This window comes from Oncorhynchus mykiss, chromosome 2 (genome assembly GCF_057628025.1).
Source record: "Oncorhynchus mykiss isolate SJ-2025 chromosome 2, ASM5762802v1, whole genome shotgun sequence".
Lineage (NCBI taxonomy): Eukaryota > Metazoa > Chordata > Actinopteri > Salmoniformes > Salmonidae > Oncorhynchus > Oncorhynchus mykiss.
The window spans coordinates 102,890,255-102,917,045 of NC_143023.1; the positions used below are offsets into that span (position 1 = coordinate 102,890,255).

At 43.8% G+C, this 26,791-nt stretch overlaps 1 protein-coding gene across 1 annotated transcript in view; it reads left to right on the forward strand.

Annotated features, from left to right (window-relative positions):
- The window catches only part of ighmbp2 (immunoglobulin mu DNA binding protein 2), a 30,218-nt gene that overhangs the window by 429 nt on the left and 2,998 nt on the right, over window positions 1-26,791 (forward strand). Inside the window, exons 2-17 of the mRNA XM_021578827.3 lie at window positions 1,680-1,762; window positions 6,994-7,163; window positions 7,283-7,478; window positions 7,582-7,679; window positions 7,881-8,044; window positions 11,510-11,710; window positions 12,210-12,357; window positions 12,588-12,762; window positions 15,169-15,351; window positions 15,704-15,822; window positions 16,060-16,154; window positions 16,303-16,426; window positions 16,510-16,685; window positions 21,311-21,500; window positions 21,720-21,898; window positions 22,155-22,527. Coding sequence (XP_021434502.3) covers window positions 1,686-1,762; window positions 6,994-7,163; window positions 7,283-7,478; window positions 7,582-7,679; window positions 7,881-8,044; window positions 11,510-11,710; window positions 12,210-12,357; window positions 12,588-12,762; window positions 15,169-15,351; window positions 15,704-15,822; window positions 16,060-16,154; window positions 16,303-16,426; window positions 16,510-16,685; window positions 21,311-21,500; window positions 21,720-21,898; window positions 22,155-22,527 — 2,668 coding nt within the window. The 5' untranslated portion in view covers window positions 1,680-1,685. The remainder of the gene's footprint in view (window positions 1-1,679; window positions 1,763-6,993; window positions 7,164-7,282; window positions 7,479-7,581; window positions 7,680-7,880; window positions 8,045-11,509; window positions 11,711-12,209; window positions 12,358-12,587; window positions 12,763-15,168; window positions 15,352-15,703; window positions 15,823-16,059; window positions 16,155-16,302; window positions 16,427-16,509; window positions 16,686-21,310; window positions 21,501-21,719; window positions 21,899-22,154; window positions 22,528-26,791) is intronic.

The following is a 26,791-nucleotide window of genomic DNA, read 5'->3' on the forward strand; positions in this document are numbered from 1 at the left end:
CTAGTTAGCTGGCTCTTTTAACGTGCACCGTTAACCGCAGTCCCTGGGCAGGTTATTAAAAACAATTCCAATAACAGTCCAGACAGACCGTGAGAGAGCACCCAGAACAACATAGGACAAGTAGCATGCAGACAGAGAAATAGCACAATAAAACAATAATAAACCAAAAAGTGTTTATAACACCTCACAAGCTACATGAAAAGCGGCAATACACAGCTAGTAATTATGTGCACAAGTCCGATTGTCCTTTAGCCGTGTCTTAATGTTTTGTTTGTGAAGGTACTGTAGTTGGTGCACTGTATATACAAAAGTATGTGGACACCCGTTCAAATTGGTGGATTCGGCTATTTCAGCCACACCCGTTGCTGACAGGTGTATAAAGTAGAGAACACAGCCATGCAATCTCCATAGACAAACATTGGCAGTAGAAGAGCTCAGTGACTTTCAACGTGGTGCCGTCATAGGATGCCAGCTTGTCAACAAGTCAGTTCAACAGATGTCTGCCCTGCTAGAGCTGCCCCGGTCAACTGTAAGTGTTGTTGTGAAGTGGAAACATCTAGGAGCAACAACGGCTCAGCCATGAAATGGTAGGCCACACAAAACGGAGTTTTGAAGCACGTACAACTTTTCTGTCCTTGGTTATAACACTCACTACCGAGTTCCAAACTGCCTTTGGAAGAAACTTAAGCACAATAACTGTTTGTCTGTAGCTTCATGAAATGGGTTTCCATGGCTGAGCAGCCGCACACAAGCCTAAGATCACCATGCGCCAAGCATCGGCTGGAGTGGTGTTAAGCTCACCGCCATTGGACTCTGGATCAGTGGAAACACGTTCTCTGGAGTGAAGAATCACGCTTCACTATCTGGCAGTATGACGGAAGAATCTGGGTTTGGTGGATGTCAGGAGAACGCAACCTGTCCCAATGCATAGTGCCGACTGTAAAGTTTGGTGGAGTTATAATGGTCTGTGGCTGTTTTGGGGGGGTTTGGGCTAGGCCCCTTAGTTCCAGTGAGGGGAAATCTTAACGCTACAGTATACAGTGACATTCTAGATGATTCTGTGCTTCCATCTTTGTGGCAACAGTTTGAGGAAGGCCCTTTCATGTTAAAGCATGACAATGCCCCCGTGCACAAAGCAAGGCCCATGGAGAAATAGTTTGTTGAGATCGGTGTGGAAGAACTTGACTGGCTTGCACAGAGCCCTGACCTCAACCCAAACGAACATCTTTGGTATGAATTGGAACGCAGAGTGCGAGCCGGGCCTAATTGCCCAACATCAGTGCTCGACCTCATTAATGCTCTTGTGGCTGAATGGAATTGGGGGATACAAGATTTCCCAACTCAGGAGCTCATACTGTGTGAGGATGTGATGTACAGTGATGTCTATCCAGCACTCTGAGAGCCTGTTGTAGACCGACTGAATGGGTTTTAATATTGTAAATCAAGCTGTTCATTCATTGCATGGCTTGTTTTGTTTGCAACCTTCTGCTCCTAATGCATGACAACTTCAAATAGAATCTAAATGTAAGCGTGAGCTACCTGCCCGTTACAGTTTGTCAGGAGCACCCAGGACACAACCATTCATCATGTTTCTGCAACCTCAGTAGGATCAGTCAATCAAATGTTTTTATAAAGCCCTTTTTTTACTTAAACTGTTCATTATGTTTGTGTCATTTCAGTGAGAAATGGAGGTGGAATGCTTTGTGTCCAAGACCCTAGAGCTCCTTCAGGAGGAGAGAGAAGCAGAGATCGAGGAGACCAAGTATGTATATTAGAATCATATCGTGTTTATCAAATGCTGACTGACAAGCCCACAAACCAACAATGCAGTTAAGAAAAAAGAAGTGTTAAAAGTAACCGGAAGGTTGCAAGTTCTAACCCCCGAGCTGACAAGGTACAAGATCGGTGCCCCTGAAGATCGGTGCCCCTGAACAGGCAGAACTAAATAAATAGAAATGAAGGAAAAATAACATAATTAAAGAGCAGTAACAAGACTATATACAGGGTATTACGGTACAGAGTCAGTGTGGAGGCTATATACAGGGTATTACGGTACCGATTCAATGTGGAGGCTATATACAGGGTATTACGGTACAGAGTCAGTGTGGAGGCTATATACAGGGTATTACGGTACCGATTCAATGTGGAGGCTATATACAGGGTATTACGGTACCGATTCAATGTGGAGGCTATATACAGGGTATTACGGTACCGATTCAATGTGGAGGCTATATACAGGGTATTACGGTACAGAGTCAATGTGGAGGCTATATACAGGGTATTACGGTACCGATTCAATGTGGAGGCTATATACAGGGTGTTACGGTACAGAGTCAATGTGGAGGCTATATACAGGGTGTTACGGTACAGAGTCAATGTGGAGGCTATATACAGGGTATTACGGTACAGAGTCAATGTGGAGGCTATATACAGGGTATTACGGTACCGATTCAATGTGGAGGCTATATACAGGGTGTTACGGTACAGAGTCAATGTGGAGGCTATATACAGGGTATTACGGTACAGAGTCAATGTGGAGGCTATATACAGGGTATTACGGTACAGAGTCAATGTGGAGGCTATATACAGGGTATTACGGTACAGAGTCAGTGTGGAGGCTATATACAGGGTATTACGGTACAGAGTCAATGTGGAGACTATATACAGGGTATTACAGTACAGAGTCAATGTGGAGGCTATATACAGGGTATTACGGTACAGAGTCAATGTGGAGGCTATATACAGGGTATTACGGTACAGAGTCAATATATATATATTTTTTAACTAGGCAAGTCAGTTAAGAACAAATTCTTATTTTCAATGACGGCCTAGGAACAGTGGGTTAACTGCCTGTTCAGGGGCAAAACGACATATTTGTACCTTGTCAGCTCGGGGGTTTGAACTTGCAACCTTCCGGTTACTAGTCCAACGCTCTAACCACTAGGCTACCCTGCTACCCTTCCCCATATACAGGGAGTATCGGTACAGAGTCAATGTGGAGGCTATATACAGGGTGTTACGGTACAGACTCAATGTGGAGGCTATATACAGGGTGTTACGGTACAGACTCAATGTGGAGGCTATGTACAAGGTGTTACGGTACAGAGTCAATGTGGAGGCTATATACAGGGTGTTACGGTACAGAGTCAATGTGGAGGCTATATACAGGGGGTACAGAGTCAGTGTGCAGGGGCACCGGTTAGTCAAGGTAATATGTAGGTAGAGGTGAAGTGACTGCATAGATAATAAACCCGAGAGTAGCAGCAGTGTAAAAATGGGGCGGGGGTGACAATGCAAATAGTCCAGGTAGCCATTTGGTTAGCTGTTCAGGAGTGTTATGGCTTGGGGGTAGAAGCTGTTAAGAAGCCTTTTGGTCCTAGACTTGGCTCTCTGGTACCACTTGCGGTACTGGACCGTACGCACTACCCTCTGTAGTTCCTTGCAGGCGGAGGCCGAGCAGTTACCATACCAGGCGGTGATGAAACCATTCAGGATGCTCTCGATGGTGCAGCTGTAGAACTTTTTGAGGATATGAGGAACCATGACAAATCTTTTCAGTCCATAGGCAATGTCGTGCCCTCTTCACAACTGTCTTGGTGTGTTTTGACCATGGCAGTTCGTTGGTGATGTGGACATCAAGGAACTTGAAGCTCTCAACCTGCTCCACTACAGACCCGTTGATGAGCATGGGGGTGTGATCAGCCCTCCTTTTCCTGTAGTCCACGATCATCTCCTTTGTCTTGATCACGTTGAGGGAGAGGTTGTTGTCCTGGCACCACACTACCAAGTCTCTGACCTCCTCCCTATAGGCTGTCTCATTGTTGTCGGTGATCAGGCCTAGCACTGTTGTGTCATCAGCAAACTTAATGATGGTGTTGGAGTCGTGTTTGGCTACGCAGTCGTGGGTGAACAGGGAGTACAGGAGGGGATTAAGCACGCACCCCTGAGGGGCCCCAGTGTTGAGGATCAGCATGGCAGGTGTTTAGTCCCAGGGTCCTTAGCTTATTGATTAGCTTAGAGGGCACTATGGTGTTGAACTCTGAACTGGTCAATGAATAGCATTCTCACGTTGGTGTTCCTTTTGTGCAGGTGGGAAAGGGCAGGGTGGAGTGCAATGACGATTGCATTATCCGTGGATTTTTGGGGGGCGGTATGCAATTTGGAGTGGGTCTAGGGTTTCTGGGATAATGGTGTGAGCCATGACCAGCCATTCAAGCCACTTCATGACTACAAACGTGAGTGCTACAGGTTGGTAGTTATTTAAGCAGGTTACCTTCGTGTTCTTCGGCACTATGGTGGTCTGCTTGAAACATGTTGGTATAATAGATTTGATTCGGGACAGATTGAAAATGTCTGTGAAGACACATGCCGGTTGGTCTGTGCATGCTTGAAGCACACATCTTGGTAATCTGTCTGGCCCTGCGGCCTTGTGAAAGGTCTTGTTCGCATCGGCTATGGAGAGCATGATCACACACTCGTCCGGAACAGCTGGTGCTCTCATGCATGCTTCTGTGTTGCTTGCCTCGAAGGGCGTATTGAAGTCATTTAGATTGTCTGGTAGGATCGTGTCACTGGGCAGCTCAAAACTGTGCTTCTCTTTGTAGTCCGTAATAGTTTGTGAGCCCTGAAACATCCGATGACCGTCGAAGCCGGTGTAGTAGGATTCAATCTTAGTCCTGTATTGATGCTTTGCCTGTTTGATGGTTCTTCGGAGGGCATAGTGGGATTTCTTATAAGCGTCCGGATTACGTGGAACCCAAACCGGCTGCGCATGCGCATCATCGTGCATAAATTTATTTTGTCCCCCCACACCAAACGCAATCACGACACGCAGGTTAAATGATCAAAACAAACTCTGAACCAATTACATTAATTTGGTGGCAGGTTTCGAAAAGCATTAAACATGTGTGGCAATTTAGCTAGCTAGCTTGCACATGCTAGCTAATGTGTCCTATTTAGCTAGCTTGCTGTTGCTAGCTAATTTGTCCGGGGATATAAACATTGAGTTGTTATTTTACCTGAAATGCACAAGGTCCTCTACTCTGACAATTAATCCACACATAAAACGGTCAACCGAATCGTAACTAGTCATCTCTTCTCCTTCTAGGCTTTTTCTTCTCTTGACTTTATCTTGCGATTGGCAACGTTCATAAATTACCGCCATCGACATCGTTCGTCTTTCAGTCACCCACATGGGTATAACCAATGAGGAGATGGCACATGGGTACCTGCTTCTATAAACCAATGAGGAGATGGGAGAGGAGGAGACTTGCAGCGCAATCTGCTTCAGAAACAGAACTGACTTCTATTTTAGCCCTTGACAACGCTCGTTGGCACAATAATTGAATAACATTTCGAAATCTATTTTGCAACGCTTGCGTGCGTGATGCGAGTGGTGTAGTCAGCCTGTTAGTCTCCTGCTCCTTGAAAGCGGCAGCTCTAACCTTTAGCTCAGTGCGGATGTTGCCTGTAATCCATGGCTTCTGGTTGGGGTATGATGTCATCGATGCACTTATTAATGAAGCCGGTGACTGATGTGGTGTACTCCTCAATGCCATCGGAAGAATCCCGGAACATATTCCAGTCTGTGCTAGCAAAACAGTCCTGTAGCTTAGCATCTGCGTCATCTGACCACTTCCGTATTGAGCGAGTCACTGGTACTTCCTGCTTTAGTTATTGCTTGTAACCAGGAATCAGGAGGGTAGCATTATGGTCAGATTTTCCAAATGAAGGGTGAGGGAGAGCTTTGTACGCATCTCTGTGTGTGGAGTAAAGGTGGTGTAGAGTTACATTTTTATTTATTTTTCTTCTCTGGTTGCACATTTAACATGCTGGTAGAAATGAGGTAAAACAGATTTAAGATTCCCTGCATTAAAGTCCCCGGCCACTAGGAGCACCGCCTCTGGGTGAAAATGTTCGTGTTTGCTTATGGCCTTATACATTGAGTGCAGTCTTAATGCCAGCATCGGTTTGTGGTGGTAAATAGATGGCTACAAATAATCTAGATGAAAACTCTCTTGGTAGATAGTGTGGTCTACAGCTTATCATAAGGGACTCTACCTCAGGCGAGTATTGAGACTTCATTAATATTAGATTTCATGCACCAGCTGTTATTGACAAATAGACACACACCACCACACCTCGTCTTACCGGAGGCAGCTGTTCTCTCTTGCCAATGCACCGAAAACCCAGCCTGCTGTATGTTATCCATGTTGTCGTTCAGCCACGACTCGGTGAAACACAAGATATTACAGTTTTTAATGTCGCGTTGGTAGGATAGTGTTGATCGGAACTCATCCAGTTTATTATCCAATGATTGCACGTTGGCTAATAGGACTGATGGTAGAGGCAGATACTTCCAAGGCACCTACGACCCCTATATCTCTGTCTCTTCAACATGCGAATGATGGGGATTTGGGCCTTGTCGGTGTCTGACGAAAATCCTTCACGTCCGACTACAAGTGTACAATACAAGTGTCTCAGTGTTGAGTTAACATCAGTTTAGCCTTTTAGGTCACAATGCGTCATACATGTGGCCCCCAGGAGCCAGAATGTGGCCCCCACAGGAGCCAGAATGTAGGAGCCAGAATGTGGCCCCCACAGGAGCCAGAATGTGGCCCCCACAGGAGCCAGAATGTGGCCCCCACAGGAGCCAGAATGTGGCCCCCACAGGAGCCAGAATGTGGCCCCTGGCCCCCACAGGAGCCAGAATGTGGCCCCCACAGGAGCCAGAATGTGGCCCCCACAGGAGCCAGAATGTGGCCCCCTGGCCCCCACAGGAGCCAGAATGTGGCCCCTGGCCCCTTCCATAACCAGTGTCGTTTTCTATTGAAGACCCCATCCAACGGAACCATGCAAAACTACCCATGTTTCCTTTCTGTTGTTGTTTTTAAAGATGTTTTGTTCAGAATGCATTGTGTTGGTTGCTAAATGAATTCCCTCATTGAGGACATTGCAGTGTTCTGAATGTTTCCTCTTGTTGTGTACCTGCAGGCTATGGCAGGAGAATGTCTCTCTGAAAGATCTCCAGAGTAAAGGCGTTTGTCTCCTGAAGCTGCAGATAGGAAGCCAGTCAACTGGCCTTTATGGACGATCACTCCTCCTTCTGGAACCCAGAAAGCACATGGGTGTCTCTGTGCTGCCTAGCAACAACTTTGGTCCCGGTAAGAACGTCCTATGGCCATAGGAGTTGGCAAAAAGCACATACTGGTCTATGAAAAGGCTATTTACATAGACTGAACTAAATCACTAACTCTCTGATTGGTTTTGTCTGTGGTTGCAGGAGACATAGTGGGTCTGTATGACCTGGATGGCTGTAAGCCGTCCTCCCAGCTGTGCACTGGTGTCGTGACCCGCATCAGTCAGTCAGCTGTCACCGTGGCCTGTGAGGACTCGCCGGACGGACTCAACCTGGACACAGACGCTCTGTACAACCTCATGAAGCTGGCTAACGATGTCACGTACAAACGCATGAAAAAGTTAGTAAGAGAACCTATGCCTGAGCTTAACCGTTACCCTTGTCTTAACACTAACCTAACTCTGACTCTAATCCTTACCTATTCCATTACTTGTTGTCCGCAGGGCCTTGAACACTCTGAATGGGTACAGCAGTGGACCAGCCTCGGATTTGATCAGCGTTCTCTTTGGCTATTCAGAACCTGGCTCGATATCACAACCAAGTAAGGCTTCCTCTCAGGAATATGTTATGAGCTTACTGTATCACATCAGAGCTGGAATTATACTCTCTGAAATAGAAGAATGTGAAAATGATTTGCCTTTGTGATTTTGGACATCAGAAAAAATATTCACAAAACAAAACAAAAAAAAAAAAAACTCAGATGCAATTATAATATTGACAATTATCGCTCTTCTTTGTTCAGATGATCTGTCTTTCCTGAACAGTGGTCTGGATGAGTCTCAGAGACAGGCGGTGTCCTTTGCTCTGTCTCAGAGAGAGGTAGCTGTAATACACGGGCCACCAGGCACCGGCAAGACAACCACTGTGGTGGAAATCATCCTACAAGTGGTCAAACGGGGACAGAAGGTAGAGTGTCATTGGTCCATTCTTATCAAGACCATTATCAACTACTGTCGTAGAAAATCGGTTCAAATATGACACTTGCAAGAACTTGTGAAATCAATATAGGCTTTTAATACAACGTAAAGCAAGCCGGAGTGGTCCGCGGAACACACACCGCTTCCCAAAGCCTGCATTTATACACATATAGCATATGGGTCCAACCCATATGCAGATAAGCATACTTCCCCTAATTCTTCTGCCTACCATTCTCTTTTTAGTTCAGGCTTCCTGCTTGTTCACGCCCAATAACGCCCATATCTGCTTTTCGTCAGATTATAATGGTGGCAAGACCCTTGCTTTGTCCTAAAAATACTATACATTCCTTTATTCTATAGGCTTGCTTTGTCCCTGCACTTAGCTTAATGCGTTCTTTTGTATGTGTTTTATCTAGGATCAGTAGACTATGTGTCTCCTCTATCTTGTGTGTCCAGTTGTCCTATACTCTCATGGCCTTACTCTGGCCTCCTGTCCTGTACAATAGACAATGCATTTTACCAGAATGGCAAATGCACTCTTAAGTGTATCTTTCTCTTGTGTTACAGTATTATGTTCCTCCCTATATGTACATCTTTCTCCCACACTACTGGCAATCTTATAGCAAACAAGTCAATATGTTATATTGAAAAGAATCTGCAGAATCTGGCTTTAAATATGGTTTAGGTAATCCCTTTAAATATGGTTTAGGTAATCCCTTTAAATATGGTTTAGGTAATCCCTTTAAATATGGTTTAGGTAATCCCTTTAAATATGGTTTAGGTAATCCCTTTAAATATGGTTTAGGTAATCCCTTTAAATATGGTTTAGGTAATCCCTTTAAATATGGTTTAGGTAATCCCTTTAAATATGGTTTAGGTAATCCCTTTAAATATGGTTTAGGTAATCCCTTTAAATATGGTTTAGGTAATCCCTTTAAATATGGTTTAGGTAATCCCTTTAAATATGGTTTAGGTAATCCTTTGTAATCATAATAATGGCTTGATTGTTTTGTTAGTCACACCAGATTTTGACTCTAATTGGTAACCGAGCTACATACCGCAACCAGAAGCCATGGATCACAGGCAAGATCTACACTGAGCTAAAGGCTAGAGCAGCCGCTTTAAATGAGCGGGGGACTAATCCGGACGCTTATAATAAATCCCGCTACGTCCTCAGACTAACCATCAAACAGGCCAAGCGTCTATACAGGACTAAGATCCTACTACACCGGCAATAACGCTCGGCGGATGTGTCAGGGCTTTAAGTCCACAAAGGGAAACGCAGACGCGAGCTGCCCAGTGATGCGAGCCAGACGAGCTAAATCTATTTTATGCTCGCTTCGAAGCAAGTAACACTGAAACATGCATGAGAGCTCCAGCTGTACCGGACGACTGTGTGATAACGCTCTCAGTAGAAGATGTGATCAAGACCTTTAAACAGGTCAACATTCACAAGGCCACAGGGCCAGATGGATTACCAGGACGTCCCCTGCTCAGAGCATGCGCTGACCAACTGGCAAGTTTCTTAACTGACATTTTCAACCTCTCCCTGACTGAGTCTGTAATACCAACATGTTTCAAGCAGACCGCCCTAGTACTGTGCCCAAGAAAGCGAAGGTAACCTGCCTAAATGACTACCGCCCTAACAGATCCACAGATGACGCACTCTCAATCACACTCCACACTGCCCTTTCCTACCAGGACAAAAGGAACACCTATGTGAGAATGCTATTCATTGACAACAGCTCAGCGTTCAACACCATAGTGCCCTGGGACCCTCTGCAACTGGATCCTGGACTTCCTGATGGGCCGCCCCCAGGTGGTAAGGGTAGGCAACAACACATCTGCCACACTGATCCTCAACACAGGGGCCCCTCAGGGGTGCTTGCTCAGTCTGCTCCTGTACTCCCTGTTCACCCACGATTGCATGGCCAGGCACGACTCCAACACAATCATTAAGTTTTCTGACGACACTGGTGATAGGCCTGATCACCAACAACAATGAGACAGCCTATAGGGAGGTCAGAGACCTGGCAGTGTGGTGCCAGGACAACAACCTGTCCCTCAACGTGATCTAGACAAAGGAACGGATCTTGGACTACAGGAGAAGGAGGGCTGATCACGCCCCCATTCTTATCAACGGGGCTGTAGTGGAGCAGGTTGAGAGCTTCAAGTTCCTTGGTGTCCACATCACCAACAAACTATTATGGTCCAAACGCACCAAGACAGTCAAGAAGAGGTCACTGCAACACCTTTCCCCCTCAGCAGACTGAAAAGATTTGTCATGGGTCCCCAGATCCTCAAAAGGTGCACCATCGAGGGCATCCTGAGCGGTTGCATCACCGCCTTGTATGGCAACTGCTTGGCATCTGACCACAAGGCGCTACAGTGCTTACGGCCCAGTTCATCACTGGGCCAAGCTTCCTGGCAGGACCTCTATCAGGCGGTGTCAGAAGGCCCTATTCTATCAGGCGGTGTCAGAAGGCCCTATTCTATCAGGCGGTGTCAGAAGGCCCTATTCTATCAGGCGGTGTCAAATCAAATCAAATTTGTCACATACACATGGTTAGCAGATGTTAATGCGAGTGTAGCGAAATGCTTGTGCTTCCAGTTCCGACAATGCAGTAATAACAAGTAATCTAGCTAACAATTCCAAAACTACTACCTTATAGACACAAGTGTAAGGGGATAAAGAATATGTACATAAAGATATATGAATGAGTGATGGTACAGAGCGGCATAGGCAAGATACAGTAGATGGTATCGAGTACAGTATATACATATGAGATGAGTATGTAAACAAAGTGGCATAGTTTAAAGTGGCTAGTGATACATGTATTACATAAAGATGGCAAGATGCAGTAGATGGTATGGAGTACAGTATATACATATGAGATGAGTAATGTAGGGTATGTAAACGGCCACGTCAGAGGAAGGCCCTAAAAATTGTCACCCAACCCCGCGCATTGACTCGGTTCCGCCACCCCCTGTACATGTATAGCCTCGTTATTGTTATTTTGTTGTTACTTTTTTTACTTTATTTATTAAATATTTTCTAAACTATTTATTGAACTGCATTTTTAAGGGCTTGTATAAGTAAGCATTTTACTGTCATTTTATTTGAATGTCTTTCTTATGTAACACATGTATCACTAGCCACTTTGTTTACATACTCATCTCATATGTATATACTGTACTCTATACCATCTACTGTATCTTGCCTATGCTGCTCTGTACCATCACTCATTCATATATCTTTATGTACATATTCTTTATCCCTTTACACTTGTGTACAAGACAGTAGTTTTGGAATTGTTAGTTAGATTACTTGTTGGTTATTACTGCATTGTCGGAACTAGAAGCACAAGCATTTCGCTACACTCGCATTAACATCTGCTAACCATGTGTATGTGACAAATAAAATTTGATTTGATTTTCTCTGTTTGTCCTGTAGGTCCTGTGCTGTGCTGGTTCTAACGTGGCCGTGGATAACCTGGTTGAGCGCCTGGCTAAGGCCAAAGCTAAGGTCCTGAGACTGGGCCACCCTGCCCGCCTGCTAGAGTCCATTCAGAAACACTCGCTAGACGCCGTCCTCGCTCACAGTGACAACACCAACATCATCGCCGACATACGCAAAGACATCGACAAAGCTTTTGTAAGTATTGATCATATTATTATATATGTGGCGTCAATGATAATCACATCTTTATGCGAGTATGATGTATTTCCAGTAGGGCTACACCAACATGGTCTCTAATTATTTGACTGGTAAATGATGATAACAGATATTTTGGTATCAGAAATTACTGTAACACAGTACCAGTCAAAAGTTTGGACACATCGACTCATTCCAGGGTTTTTCTTTATTTTTACTATTTTCTACATTGTAGAATAATGGTGAAAACATCAAAACTATGAAATAACACATGGAATCATGTAGTAACCAAAAAAGTGTTAATCAAAATATATTTTATATTTGAGATTCTTCAAAGTAGCCACCCTTTTCCTTGATGACAGCTTTACACACTTTTTATTTTTATTTGTGAAAGACTTTTTGACTTAGACAATAAGGTAATTTTCTCCTTGTATTTTTCATAATGTATTGGAAGACTTCTAGGTTTGATATTTTTGTGTTTTCTCAATGTATGGTGAAGATGGGGATGAAGAAGATGAATGACAAACGAGATCGGATCCACCTGAAGAGGGAGGTAGGAGAGCTGAGGAAAGAGCTGAGGACCAGGGAAGCTACAGCCATTGCTGAGGTCCTCAAACGTGCTGATGTTGTTCTAGCCACTAACACAGGTGAGTGATGGTGGATATCAACAGTTGTTCATTAGGACACACACTATAAAACGTTTCAAAATTGTTTTGCAACATAAAAGGAAAATGTGAATTTCTGAGTCCTGGTAGCCCCTTCCTATTTCAGTCCGTTTTCTTCCCTTTGGTGCCTAATGAACACAACCCTATGTCTCCGTTTTGACTGGATGGTGTCCTAGTGAACAGTTAATATTACCTGTCTGTGTTGTCTGCAGGTGCTAATGATGGTGGCCCTCTGAAGAACCTACCTGTAGACCATTTTGACTGGGTGGTGATCGATGAGTGTGCCCAGGCGTTGGAGAGCTCCTGCTGGATCGCTCTGCTCCGAGGCAGGAAGTGTATCCTGGCTGGAGATTACAAGCAGCTGCCACCCACCATCAAGTCTCACACGTAAATATCAGCTCTTCTTATTGGTCCCACCAACAAAGATATGTTGCTCTGTGTATAGTCAGTGGAATTGGACACATTTAGATTTTTTTGGAGACCATTGGGGTGCATGTAGATAAGGAATAAGATTGGGCCTAAAACAGAACATTGAGGGCTTAAAATGAAAGGTGTCTCATCTTCCTGAATAAAATATAATATAATATATAAAAAATATATCTGGGACGACTTGGAGTTACATTGTGTTGTTTAAGTGTTCCCTTTATTTTTTTTGAGCAGCGTGTATCTGGGACGGTTCAGGGACAATCAACTCCATTTTTTTTTTAAAGCAACAAAGATGATGTCACAGATCAGAACGTTTAGCTTAAAGTGTTGATAAACTATTATTGCTTCGTATTAAAGCGCAGCAATGCCCACAATGCTTTGCGCAATTGTTCCAAAATGCAACTTGCGGAAAAACACAGTTCTCAAAGAGTACCGCACATGATAGCAGTTTAATGAGACCGAGATGACATTTGTTAGAAATGTAGAGGAAATATCTGAAGATGCAACAACTAGCAGGGGTTGCCTTTGGCTGCTGGATATTGAAAGAACGTTGATTTGTAAACCAATAGAACATGAGAGAAAAACTGTTTTTAATCGCAGTAAATGTTAATACAGTCATTCCCTCAGCATTTATATGGTTGGATTTTGGCTAGGCTACTTTGAAACCAGGATTTTGGCTAGGCTACTTTGAAACCAGGATTTTGGCTAGGCTACTTTGAAACCAGGATTTTGGCTAGGCTACTTTGAAACCAGGATTTTGGCTAGGCTACTTTGAAACCAGGATTTTGGCTAGGCTACTTTGAAACCAGGATTTTGGCTAGGCTACTTTGAAACCAGGATTTTGGCTAGGCTACTTTGAAACCAGGATTTTGGCTAGGCTACTTTGAAACAAGGATTTTGGCTAGGCTACTTTGAAACCAGGATTTTGGCTAGGCTACTTTGAAACCAGGATTTTGGCTAGGCTACTTTGAAACAAGGATTTTGGCTAGGCTACTTTGAAACCAGGATTTTGGCTAGGCTACTTTGAAACCAGGATTTTGGCTAGGCTACTTTGAAACAAGGATTTTGGCTAGGCTACTTTGAAACCAGGATTTTGGCTAGGCTACTTTGAAACAAGGATTTTGGCTAGGCTACTTTGAAACAAGGATTTTGGCTAGTCTACTTTGAAACCAGGATTTTGGCCAGGCTACTTTGAAACAAGGTAAGACATGCCTCATAAAATGGCATAAAACATCCAGGTAAAACCTTAATGGTTAGATAGTTTCAAAGTGCTGACTGGCTCATCTCAGAAGGTGGGTAATGTGCTCTGGCCTTCTGTCCGTTCTTGTGAACGAACCGTGCCTCGACTATGTCAACAGAATCTGCGGTATCGATGCACTGAGTCTGAACAGTTTCTACCACCTGACTGTCCCCAGTCATACCTGCCATGTAAATAGTTCCATAGATCCATGTGTCATTCCTTGCTCGTGTCGTTTTACTTTTTGCCCATAAGACTGATAAGTGGTAAACCAATAGCTACCCAGACTAACTATTTAACAATCTGCATTGACCCTTTTTTGCAAATATGTTAGATTATCACATTTGCTGCTGTTACTGTTTATCCTGTTGCCTAGTCACTTTATCGCTATCAATACGTTCATATTTACGTAAATTACCTCGTACCCCTGCACATTGACTCAGTACTGGTACCCTGTGTATATAGCCAAGTTATTACCTGGTACCCTGTGTATATAGCCAAGTTATTACCTGGTACCCTGTGTATATAGCCAAGTTATTACCTGGTACCCAGTGTATATAGCCAAGTTATTACCTGGTACCCAGTGTATATAATAGCCAAGTTATTACCTGGTACCCAGTGTATATAGCCAAGTTATTACCTGGTACCCAGTGTATATAATAGCCAAGTTATTACCTGGTACCCAGTGTATATAATAGCCAAGTTATTACCTGGTACCCAGTGTATATAATAGCCAAGTTATTACCTGGTACCCAGTGTATATAGCCAAGTTATTACCTGGTACCCAATGTATATAGCCAAGTTATTACCTGGTACCCCGTGTATGCAGCCACATTATTACCTGGTACCCCGTGTATGCAGCCACATTATTACCTGGTACCCCGTGTATATAGTCAAGTTATTACCTGGTACCCCGTGTATGCAGCCACGTTATTTATAAGCTAGTTATTCTCAAGCCCTGCTTGGGGCTCCACAGGTGATGGTAGTGGGTTCTGACTGTCCCCAGTCATACCTGCCATGTAAATAGTTCCATAGATCCATGTGTCATTCCTTGCTCGTGGCTTTTTACTTTTTGCCATATTTCAAATGGTACTTGGATTTCAATCAATACATTTTTTTTTCTCATCCAGGGCTGCATCTAAAGGCCTGTCTGTCAGCCTGATGGAGAGGTTGATCCTGAAGTATGGCGACTCCGTAGTCAGGATGCTGACAGTGCAGTACCGTATGAACAGTGACATCATGACCTGGGCCTCAGAACAGATGTACCAGGGTCAACTCGTCGCACACAGCTCAGTGGAGAAACACCTGCTCAAGTAACAACGGACTCCTTTTGGCTACGTTTACACCGGCAGCCTAATTCAGGTTCTTTTTGCCCAAGTATTGGTCAGATTTGGTCAAAATATCAATAATTAGTCAAAGGATCAGAATTCGGCTGCCTGTGTAAACACAGCCCATTTATCTCACATCAAATGAGTAGACATTTTAATGAGAGTTTAGGATCAGGGTAGGGTTCAATTCCATTTGAAATCAGTGAGTTCTGTAATTAAACTGGAAGTCCAATTTGGAATTTCATTCTAGACTTTCAGTTAATTCCTGGATTGAAATGGAATTGACCCCAAACCCTGTAAGGAACCCAGTTCTAACATGGCTCTTTCCCCTGAACAGAGATCTCCCAGGAGTAGCCAGTGTTGAAGAGACCAGCACCCCTCTCCTCCTCATAGACACAGCAGGCTGTGGACTTAGTGAGATGGAGGTGACAGACGAACAGTCCAAAGGAAACCAAGGTCGGCTTTCTAAATGATATGTGTCCTATTTCCTGTTGGTTGTTGTTTTTATGTTGTGAGCATGTTTATTTTATTTTATTTTTACTACTACCAAACCAAAATGTCCCCTAGCTCAACACAATATGACCTAGTCTAAACTAAGAGGAAACTCACTCGGGTATGTTGTCTTCTTAGGACTCGTGTGAGGTGCTGACATCTAATAAACTAATTGTGATGAACTCGTCTTCTGTCAAACAGGTGAGGTGGACATTGTGGAACTGCACATCAAAGCGTTGACTGAAGCTGGGGTGAAACCTAAAGACATCGCTGTTATTGCCCCTTACAATCTGCAGGTGAGTCAGGGCTGCTTTCTGCACTATTGAACTTTTAGCTACATTTTTTTGTGGAGATCAGTTGAGTTTTCCAGAGCCCAGTAAGCCTTGATCTGAAACGTTTGTGACAGAAGGTGCAGAGGCTGTTTATGTTCTTGTCTGTGTTTAGGTGGATCTCCTGCGTCAGCGTCTCTCAGCGAGACATCCTGATCTGGAGATCAAGTCTGTAGACGGCTTCCAGGGTAGAGAGAAGGAGGCTGTGGTGCTGACCTTGGTCAGATCTAACAGGAAAGGTAAACTAGTGTTTGTTTTTGTGTGTGTGTGTCGCCAAATTTCTACCAATGTGCTGATGTACTAAGTTCCATCTCTCCTTCAGGTGAGATAGGGTTCTTAGCTGAAGACCGGAGGATCAACGTGGCGGTGACTCGAGCCAGACGTCACCTGGCCCTGGTGTGTGACACGCAGACCGTCCAGACCCACGGCTTCCTCAAGACCCTCATCGATCACATGACCCAGCACGGCGACGTACGCACCGCCTTTGAGTACCTGCAGGTAGGTTAATATCCTTTTGGGATCAATAACGTATCAGTTAATCAATGGAATGTGTTTGTAGTCCTCGCCATTTAAACGTACTTGTTTTGCTATCGATATCGGCAATACTAGCCTAAAAAATACTGTATCCCATATCGGCATAATATCCACAAATACATTGCCTTCATAAAGAATTCATACCCCTTGAATTATTCCACATTTTGTTGTGTTACAGCCTAAATTCAAAATGGATGAAATATAATATTTTTTTCTGATACATCTACACCCATGATGACAAAGTGAAAACATCCTGCTGTCAGATCCAAGGCTCTTCATAGAACAGTTATGTTTGTGTTGTGGGCTACTGTAGACTAGGGCTGTGGTCTAGGGCTGTGGTCTAGGGCTGTAGTCTAGGGCTGTAGACTAGGGCTGTAGTCTAGGGCTGTAGTCTAGGGCTGTAGTCTAGGGCTGTAGACTAGGGCTGTAGACTAGGGCTGTAGTCTAGGGCTGTAGTCTAGGGCTGTAGACTAGGGCTGTAGTCTAGGGCTGTAGTCTAGGGCTGTAGTCTAGGGCTGTAGACTAGGGCTGTAGACTAGGGCTGTGGACTAGGGCTGTGGTCTAGGGCTGTGGTCTAGGGCTGTAGACTAGGGCTGTAGACTAGGGCTGTAGACTAGGGCTGTAGACAAGGGCTGTGGTCTAGGGCTGTAGACTAGGGCTGTAGACTAGGGCTGTAGTCTAGGGCTGTGGTCTAGGGCTGTGGTCTAGGGCTGTGGTCTAGGGCTGTAGACTAGGGCTGTACATGTTACGCTCCGTCCGCTAATACCAGATTATTAACTGGAAGTAGTTTTCTATTCATCGCTCTCGGGTAAATCCCCAAGTGGTTTCCTTCTTCCCTGGCAACTGAGTTAGGAAGGACGCCTGTAGTGACTGGGCCATATTACTGCCATATTGATACACCATCCAAAGTGTAATTAATAACTGCACCATGCTCAAAGGGATATTCAATGTCTGCTTTTTTTTTTTTTTTTTTAATTTTACCCATCAACCAATAGGTGCCCTTCTTTACAAGGCAGTGGAAAACCTCCCTGGTCTTTGTGGTTGAATCTGTGTTTGAAATTCACTGCTCGACTGAGGGACATTACAGATAATTGTATGTGTGGAGTACAGAGATGAGGTAGTTATCTTAAACACAATTTCACACATGTCCATGAAACTTTACTATGTAACTTGTTAAGTATATTTTTACTCCTGAACTTATTTAGGCTTGTCACAACAAAGGGGTTGACTACATATTGACTCAAGACATTTCAGCTTTTCACTTTTAATGAATCAAACATAATTCCACTTTGACATTATTGACATTATGGGTATTGTGTGTAGGCCAGTGACAAAACATCTCAACTTTATTTAAATTTCAGGCTGTAACACAATAACATTTTGAGAAAGTCAAGGGACTGTGTACTGAACAAAAATATATAAATTCAACATGCAACAATTTTTAAGATTTTACTGAGTTTACGTTTCATATAAGGAAATCAGTCAATTGAAATAAATAAATTAGGCCCTAATCTATAGATTTTACATGACTGGGCAGAGGCACAGCCATGGGTGGGACTGGGAGAGCATAGGCCCACCCACTGGGGAGCCAGGCCCCACCCACCGCAGAGCCAGGCCCAGAAAATTAGAATTATTTACGGAGAGTTTCATCAGATGTTCGGGTGGCTGGTCTCAGACGATCCCGCAGATGAAGAAGCCAGATGTGGAGGTCCTGGGACAAGGAAGCGCATACAGCCTCAATTAGCCTAGTTAGCTAGCTTAATTAGCTTCTCCAGGTTTGATGCAGTCAAGAAAGGTACTACATCATCATATTGGATGATAATTAGCCTAGCTAGCTAGCTTAATTAGCTTCTCCAGGTTTGATGTAGTCAAGAAAGGTATTTCGTCATCATATTGGATGATAATTAGCCTAGCTAGCTAGCTCAATTAGCTTCTGCAGGTTTGATGCAGTCAAGACAGGTACTACATCATCACATTACAATGATAAATAACAAAGCCATAGCTCTTGTCGGCTTGGTTGGTTGGTTGCTGTCTCTCATCTGTGTAATTCGCTCACACGCACAGTAGCCCCTTCTAGATCTTCTCCCTCACGCTTGATCAGCTCCGGTTGCTTAAAAATGTCCTTTTCTGCTGCTTCCCTTCCCTCTGGATCAGACCGGGTCTGGATCCGACCAGACCTATTTGGAACGGGTCTTGTGAAGGCCTCTAAAGCCTAAGCTTAAAAAGCCTCCTGGCTAACGTCGACTACCATTCTTACTTACTTGCTTCCCCCTGCATTATGGCAGTTTATTTTACCTTTATTTTACTAGGCAAGTCAGTTAAGAACAAATTCTTATTTTCAATGACGGCCTAGGAACAGTGGGTTAACTGCCTGTTCAGGGGCAGAACGACAGATTTGTACCTTGTCAGCTCGGGGATTCGAACTTGCAACCTTTCGGTTACTAGTCCAACGCTCTTAACCACTAGGCTACCCTGCCGCCCCAGGCAGTAATATGGACCATTCCTATTTTCAGATCCTGGAGTTGGAGGGAGTGAAGTGTTAGGTTCTAGATAACCAGAGTAAAAAAAACTTGCGTACGATTAGTAAAGCTCAAACCAAGTTTATTCACCCACTGGGTCACACAGCTGCATAAGACAAAAACATGTTTACACAAGCACTGGTATTTAAACCTTCCTCCTATGCTGAGTCTCCTCCTTACACATCTGGACAGCCAATAGATATCTGTTGCTAGGCAGGACTTTAGTGATGCCTGTTCTTTTTCACTTCATCTGACCTCGGCCCAAATTCCTGACTAATCCCCCAACTCACGTCTGTCCCGTTGACTTGAACCAGACTGTGGCCCATTTCCACAGGATCCCCGATGTCTAACAATAACATGTCCTGACAGAATGCAGCCCCATGAGCACTTTGCTGTGACAACCCTCGGGGCGAGGGACTTTGGCACAGGTCTGAGTGACCAGTGTGCCCACACACAGTCTCTGTGGTTCATGTGAGCCCCCAAATGAGCGGTCTCCAGCTCAACGCTTTTCATTCCTGGGAATAAGATTCAATTACGAATCACCCCTGTGTGTTACAACAGCGAGGGTCTGTTTTTCAGAGCTGTCTGTCCCATTCCCATTGTCGCCAGGACCTATGACTGGTCGGTAAGGTAACCTCCATGATAACTTTCTTTCCCTGGGTACCCAGAGTGGGCCAGGCTTTAGGCAAACCCAGGCAGATAAACACTGGGGGTTTTTTTTCAACAGAGTTCCACAGTGTTCACGAGTGTAGTCCTGTGTGGTCCTTCTCCATGTTCAGACACACGGTTGTGAAGAGTGGTGGAAATGGAAGAAGAACCAGATGGCACTTCTCTGGAGTCTCGCTGTCTGCTCCGACCAATTACATGCATGCGCGGTGTCTCCATGGATCATGCGATCAGTGACGTCAGGGTACAGGCTGCAATTTGTGGTGCTCTTTCCGAGTTTCTGCAGCGTCATTATGTTAACTGTTCTCCAGGCCTCAGTGGATCCTCCCGTCACCCGAAGCTCGCAGTCCAGTCCGAGTGGTTCCCATGTCGAAGATCCAGAATGACTGGTGCAAACATTGTGTGTCGTTCAGCAAACACCTCAGAGTAATCAAGAGCCTCTGGCTATTACAGGCAATTGGTAGTATTATACACATCCATGCTACTGTCCGGTATTCAGTCACTAGGCTTCATAAGGAACCAGTTTAAAGAGTTGTCTGACTCCCATCTCAGCGCGTTCTGGTTCTGGAGCTTTTCTATCCTCACAGAGTGTGTCCGGGTTCCGGCTCTGCTTAGACACGTTTGGGCTGTGTCACAGTGCCTACGTGTAGACCCGTGTTAACTCCCGTTGTGCAGGGACCTCTATTGTCCCAGGCACACGGGCAGGTTTGGCAAGCGAGGCCAGAGAGTTGGTTCTTACGGGCCTGAAAGCTAGAGGTTTATCTCTGAGTGTTATTGCTACCGTTCAGTCTGCAAGGGGGCGCCCTCCATGAGAAGCCTGTATGGATATAAGTGGCAAGCAATGTTGAGCCAAGGTAAAGGAATTGTTCCTTTTCAGGCGGGATTATATTTCTCCATAGTATGTTGTACGTAGGCTGACTGAATGAAAGGGAACGTAACGTTATGACTATAACTACTGTTTTCTGAAGGAGGGAAACGTGGTACAACACCTGTATAGCCCCGTACCACCTATTCCTGAGCTCGGTGAAGAGCGGTTTGAAATGGAAGGAATGAATCCGAACCTCACACTTATCACCTGTGGAAGGCAGGGCTTCTAGTGAGGCGCGGATTTCATTGGCCTTGTCAGGCACAACTCCCCATAGTATGTTGCACCTCGTTTGCCTCCTTGAGGGAACAGTAGTTATAGTCATAATGTTACGACATTAAACTATAAAATATCGCAATCGATTTGGGCAATGCTAGCCTAAAATATATATATCGATTTAGGCAATGCTAGCCTAAAATATATCTATCGATTTAGGCAATGCTAGCCTAAAAACTAGTGTTATCCATATGGGCAATACTAGCCTGAGAAATAAATTGGTATAAATCGAAACTGAAAGTATCATCCATCCCTACCTACAGGACATTGTGCCCCAGAACTACACCAGAGACCACCGAGATACCAAGTCTAACAACACTAAAGCTACCGCTAGCAGCTCCACCTCCAACAAGCAGAAGGGCAGAGGCCAGGCTGGGAGCAAGGTGGAGCCAGGACACAAGAGGACCTCTGGGGGTAACAAGACCCAGGGAGGAGAGCCCCAGACAGGTTCAGGTATAACAATAAGAACAAGTTTAACGGTTTGGGGAGGCTGGTTTTGCCAGAACCAGATTAAGCTTAGTCCTAGACTAAAAATCAAGTTCAATGGAAAATCTCAATTGAAAATTGTTTTATTCCAGGTTTAATCTAATGCTGTGGTAGTGTTACAGAAATATACACACAACTGAAATTTAAACAAAAGTTTACATGTTCACATTGATTGAAATGACACAGATCCCAGCACACACAGCCAAGCCAGACGTTCCACCCCCACAGAGGAGGAGCAGAGACTGACGCAGATAAAATACCTGGAGATCAAGAACCAGGTGGAGTGGTTTCTCCAGGACCCAGACCAGACGGAGCTACGGTTTCCCTCGACCCTCAACTCCCACGACCGCCTGCTCGTACACCAGGTACATAGTACTTTGTGTTTTTATTAAGTTGTTGATGCAAGCACGCTAACTTCTACCGCTACCATTTTCAAATTATTCTGGACAGCTCAAACAAACACACACTTTTTCTTCAGCAAAGTTTATTTTTGTAGTTGTACATTATCAAGGTGTTTGCATAAGCCTATCTTGTGTTTCTGTTCCTCACCTGCACTTTGATGTTGTGCTTTGTTTTTCCTGTTGCAAATAAATAAAACTAAAAACTACATTTGTAAAACAGGTTGCAGAGGAGCTGGGCCTGAACCATGAGAGCCAGGGAGAGGGAAAGGATAGATGCATCACTGTCTCCAGACCCCCAACAGGGTCTAACGAGGCTGGGGAAGAAGAGGAGCAACAAGCCCAAGAACCATCAGCCGTCCGGGAGGAAGAGAGTGTTACAGGGCCTCCTGTAGGGCAACCGGCAGCCGTCCGGGAGGAAGAGAGTGTTACAGGGCCTCCTGTAGGGCAACCGGCAGCAGATCTCAAGACTTTACATCTGGAACGAATGAGACGGGAGCAGAAGAAGAGGGAGCAGAAGATGGAGCAGGAGAAGCATCTAGATACCATCCGTACAGGAGGACAGACTCAGACTGCTAAGAAGACCAAGGCAAAAGGTTAGTGTAAAAAATGATCAAATTAGCAGTCAAAAATGATGATTAAAACCGTATTCCTTTATGATCAACAGCTCACTCTAATTGCCTGTTTTTTATTTTTGATCCGCCGATATACAGTACCAGACAAAAGTTTGGACACAGCTACTCATTCAAGGGTTTTTCTTTATTGTGACTATTTATTTAACTTGTAGAATAATAGTGAAAACATCAAAGTTATTAAATAACACATATGGAATCATGTAGTAACCAAAAAAGTGCTAAACAAAAATATATTTGAGATTCTTCAAAGTAGCCACCCTTTGCCTGGATGACATTTCTACACACTCTTGGCATTCTCTCAACCAGCTTCATGAGGTAGTCACCTGGAATGCATTTCAGTTAACAGGTGTGCCTTGTTAAAAGTTCATTTGTAGAGTTTCTTTCCTTAACTTCTTATGGTATAGGGGACGGTTGCGTCCCACTTGGGAAAAAAACAGAGAAAATGCAGCGCGGCAAATTAAAAAATTATATAAAAATCCAACTTTCATTAAATCACACATGCAAGATACTCAATTAAAGCTACACTCGTTGTGAATCCAGCCAACATATCAGATTTTAAAAAGCTTTTCGGCGAAAGCATAAGAAGCTATTATCTGATGATAGCACAATGTCAACAAAGAGAGTAGTATATTTAAACCCTGCAGGCGCTACACAAAATGCAGAAATAAAATATATATCATGCCTTACCTTTGACAAGCTTCTTTTGTTAGCACTCCAATATGTCCCATAAACATCACAATTGGTCCTTTTGTTCGATTAATTCCGTTAATTATATCCAAATGTCCATTTAAAAAACGCAACGTCACTACAAAATATTTCAAAAGTTGCCTATAAACTTTGCCAAAATATTTCAAACTACTTTTGTAACTTTAGGTATTTTTTACCTCTTGGATCCGGGAGAATTGTCATCAACTACACTAATTAGCATAGCGCAACGGTCAAAAAAATATTACTAGAAAATATTCACATTCATGAAATCACAAGTGAAATTTAGTGAAACACAGCTTAGCCTTTTGTTAATCACCCTGTCATCTCAGATTTTGAAATTATGCTTTACAGCCAAAGCAAGACAAGCATTTGTGTAAGTTTATCGATAGCCTAGCATAGCATTATGTCCAGCTAGGAGCAGGAAGCTTGGTCACAAATCAGAAAAGCAAATGTTCCTTTTGTTCAATAAAGATTATTTTTATACCCAAAATACCTCTGTTTGTTGGTCACGTTATGTTGAGAAATCCACCGGAAATAGCGGTCACACCAACGCCGAAAAAAAAATCCAAATTATATTCATAATATCGACAGAAACATGGCAAACGTTTTTATAATCAATCCTCAAGGTGTTTTCAAATATCTATTCGATAATATATCAACCGGGACAATTGGCTTTTCAGTAGGAGCGAGAGGAACAATGACTACCTCTGTCTTTTACGCAAGAATGACTCTGAGAGCCCTCAGCTGGCCACTTACACAATGTAGTCGTTTACGCTCATTCTTCAACATAAAGGCGTGAAACTACGTCAAAATGCTGTAGACACCTTAGGGAATACGTAGAAAAAGGAATCTGGTTGATATCCCTTTCAATGGCCAATAGGGGTGCATAGGAACACAACGGTTTCAAACATGAGTCACTTCCTGATTGGATTTTTTCTTAGGCTTTCGCCTGCCAATATCAGTTCTGTTATACTCACAGACAATATTTTTACAGTTTTGTAAACATTAGTGTTTTCTATCCTAAACTGTCAATTATATGCATAGTCTAGCATCTGGTCCTGAGAAATAGGCCGTTTACTTTGGGCATGTTATTTTTCCAAAAATGAAAATAGTGCCCCCTAGCTTCAAGAGGTTCGTTAATAATCGATCAAATTGTAGATGGGGCGATCTGTTTTTAATACAGGAAGTAGACAAACCATGCTCCTTTTTACATCTTGCGCAACTCTCAATAGTGTAACGTTGTTCCTGGATGTGCTTCTTCTTCGTTGCACAAAGGAATAACCTCAACCAAATTCTAAAGACTGGTGACATCCAGTGGAAGCGGTAGGAACTGAAAATAGGTTCCTATGAAATATCCCATGGCAATGACAACTCAGGGAACAGTCAGAGGCAAAAAATTAATAATCTGAACAGTTAGTCCTCTGGGTTTTGCCTGCTACATAAGTTCTGTTATATTCACAGACATGATTCAAACCGTTTTAGAAACTTCAGAGTGTTTTCTATCCACATCTACTAATAATATGCATATCTTATATTCCTGGCATGAGTAGCAGGAAGTTGAAATTGGGCACGTTATTTATCCAAAAATGAAAATGCTGCCCCCTATACCTCAAGAGGTTAATGTGTTTAAGCCAATCAGTTGTGTTGTGACAAGGTAGGGGGGGTATACAGAAGACAGCCCTATTTGGTAAAAGTCCAAGTCCATATTATGGCAAGAACAGCTCAAATAAGCAAAGAGAAATTACATTCCATCATTACTTTCACTTCATTACATGAAGTCAGTCATTACAGAACATTTCAAGAACTTTGAAAGTTCCTTCAAGTGCAGTCGCAAAAGCCATCAAGCGCTATGATGATACTGGCTCTCATGAGGACCGCCACAGGAAAGGAAGACCCAGAGTTACCTCTGCTGCAGAGGATAAGTTCATTGGAGTTACCAGCCTCAGAAATTGCAGCCCAAATAAATGTTTCAGTCAGTTCCAGTAACAGACACATCTCAACATCAACTGTTCAGAGGAGACTGTGTGAATCAGGCCTTCATGGTCAAATTGCTGCAAAGAAACCACTACTAAAGGACACCAATAATAAGAAGAGACTTGCTTGGGCCAAGAAACACGAGCAATGGACATTAGACCGGTGGAAATATGTCCTTTGGTCTGTGTCTTTGAGAGACGCAGGGTAGGTGAACAGATGATCTCTGCATGTGTGGTTCCCACTGTGGAGGAGGAGGGGGGATGGTGTGGGGGTGCTTTGCGGATGACACTGTCTGTCATTTATTTAGAATTCAAGGCACACTTAACCAGCATGGCTACCACAGCATTCTGCAGCAATACGCCATCCCATCTGGTTTGCGCTTAGTGGGACTATCAATTGTTTTTCAACAGGACAATGACCCAACACACCTCCAGGCTGTGTCAGGGCTATTTGACCAAGGAGGAGAGTGATGGAGTGCTGCATCAGATGACCTGGCCTCCACAATCACCCGACCTCAACCCAATTGAGATGGTTTGGGATGAGTTCTGTAACAGCTCTGAATTTATCTGAACCGTCTCAGTGCCTCTCCCTCCAATAGGACGCTTCCCCTTTAATTACCAATTAAATAGCCAGCCTCAGCTGCGCAAAAGTGGGATTGTGATGGAGACTCGAATGAGGATGTGTTCAACCCTCAGTTACGAAGCTCTTTACTCCGTTTGTTTTCTTGCATTTAAAAGCTTTAATAGCAAGTTTACCCAGGATCGGATCCATTCACTAGTCCGTGGGACTGCACCTCTCCGTTGTTCTTCCTTTCTCCACTGGAGATCTGTTGGCGTATTGTCTGACTGACCGACTGACTACAACCTTTTTGTGTACGGTATTTCATTTGTTTTGATGTGATGTATACCGTGATGATTTATGTAGTTGAGGACTTATTAAGATTTTATACGCTTTATGGTTGTGTGGTAAAATAATTGATATTTTGATTGTATGATTGAGACTGGGTTTATGCTACACTTATATGAACGGACAAACATTGTGTGACTAAGGTCACTTGAGTTCCCTGAAGTCCTTTTCCAGGCTGGACTTTTAGGCCCGAGGTACAGGACATTTCTGGAGGAACCAGAGCTCATTATGTGTTATATTATTATGCGTTTGTGATCATTTATGTTGGTAATACAACCCACGCAAAAGAATAGTTGTTTGACGTTATTTCCAATGTTTTAAGAGTTTATGAAAAGTGTTTTTCCCTCCTGACTTTTACATGAGTCCTTTGTGTTGGTGTAGACTTGATGGATCAGACGGGACTCATTCCCTCCCAAACCAGAAGGAGAAACCAATATTTTTTCTGGTAGGCACAACCTACCTGGCATCCCTATAAACAATAACCTCAAGTCAAAACCGTTACAGTTTGACCGCAGAGTGAAGGAAAAGCAGCCAAGAAGTGCTCAGCATATGTGGGAACTCCTTCAAGACTGTTGGAAAAGCATTCCAGGTGAAGCTGGTTGAGAGAATGCAAAGAGTGTGCAAAGCTGTCATCAAG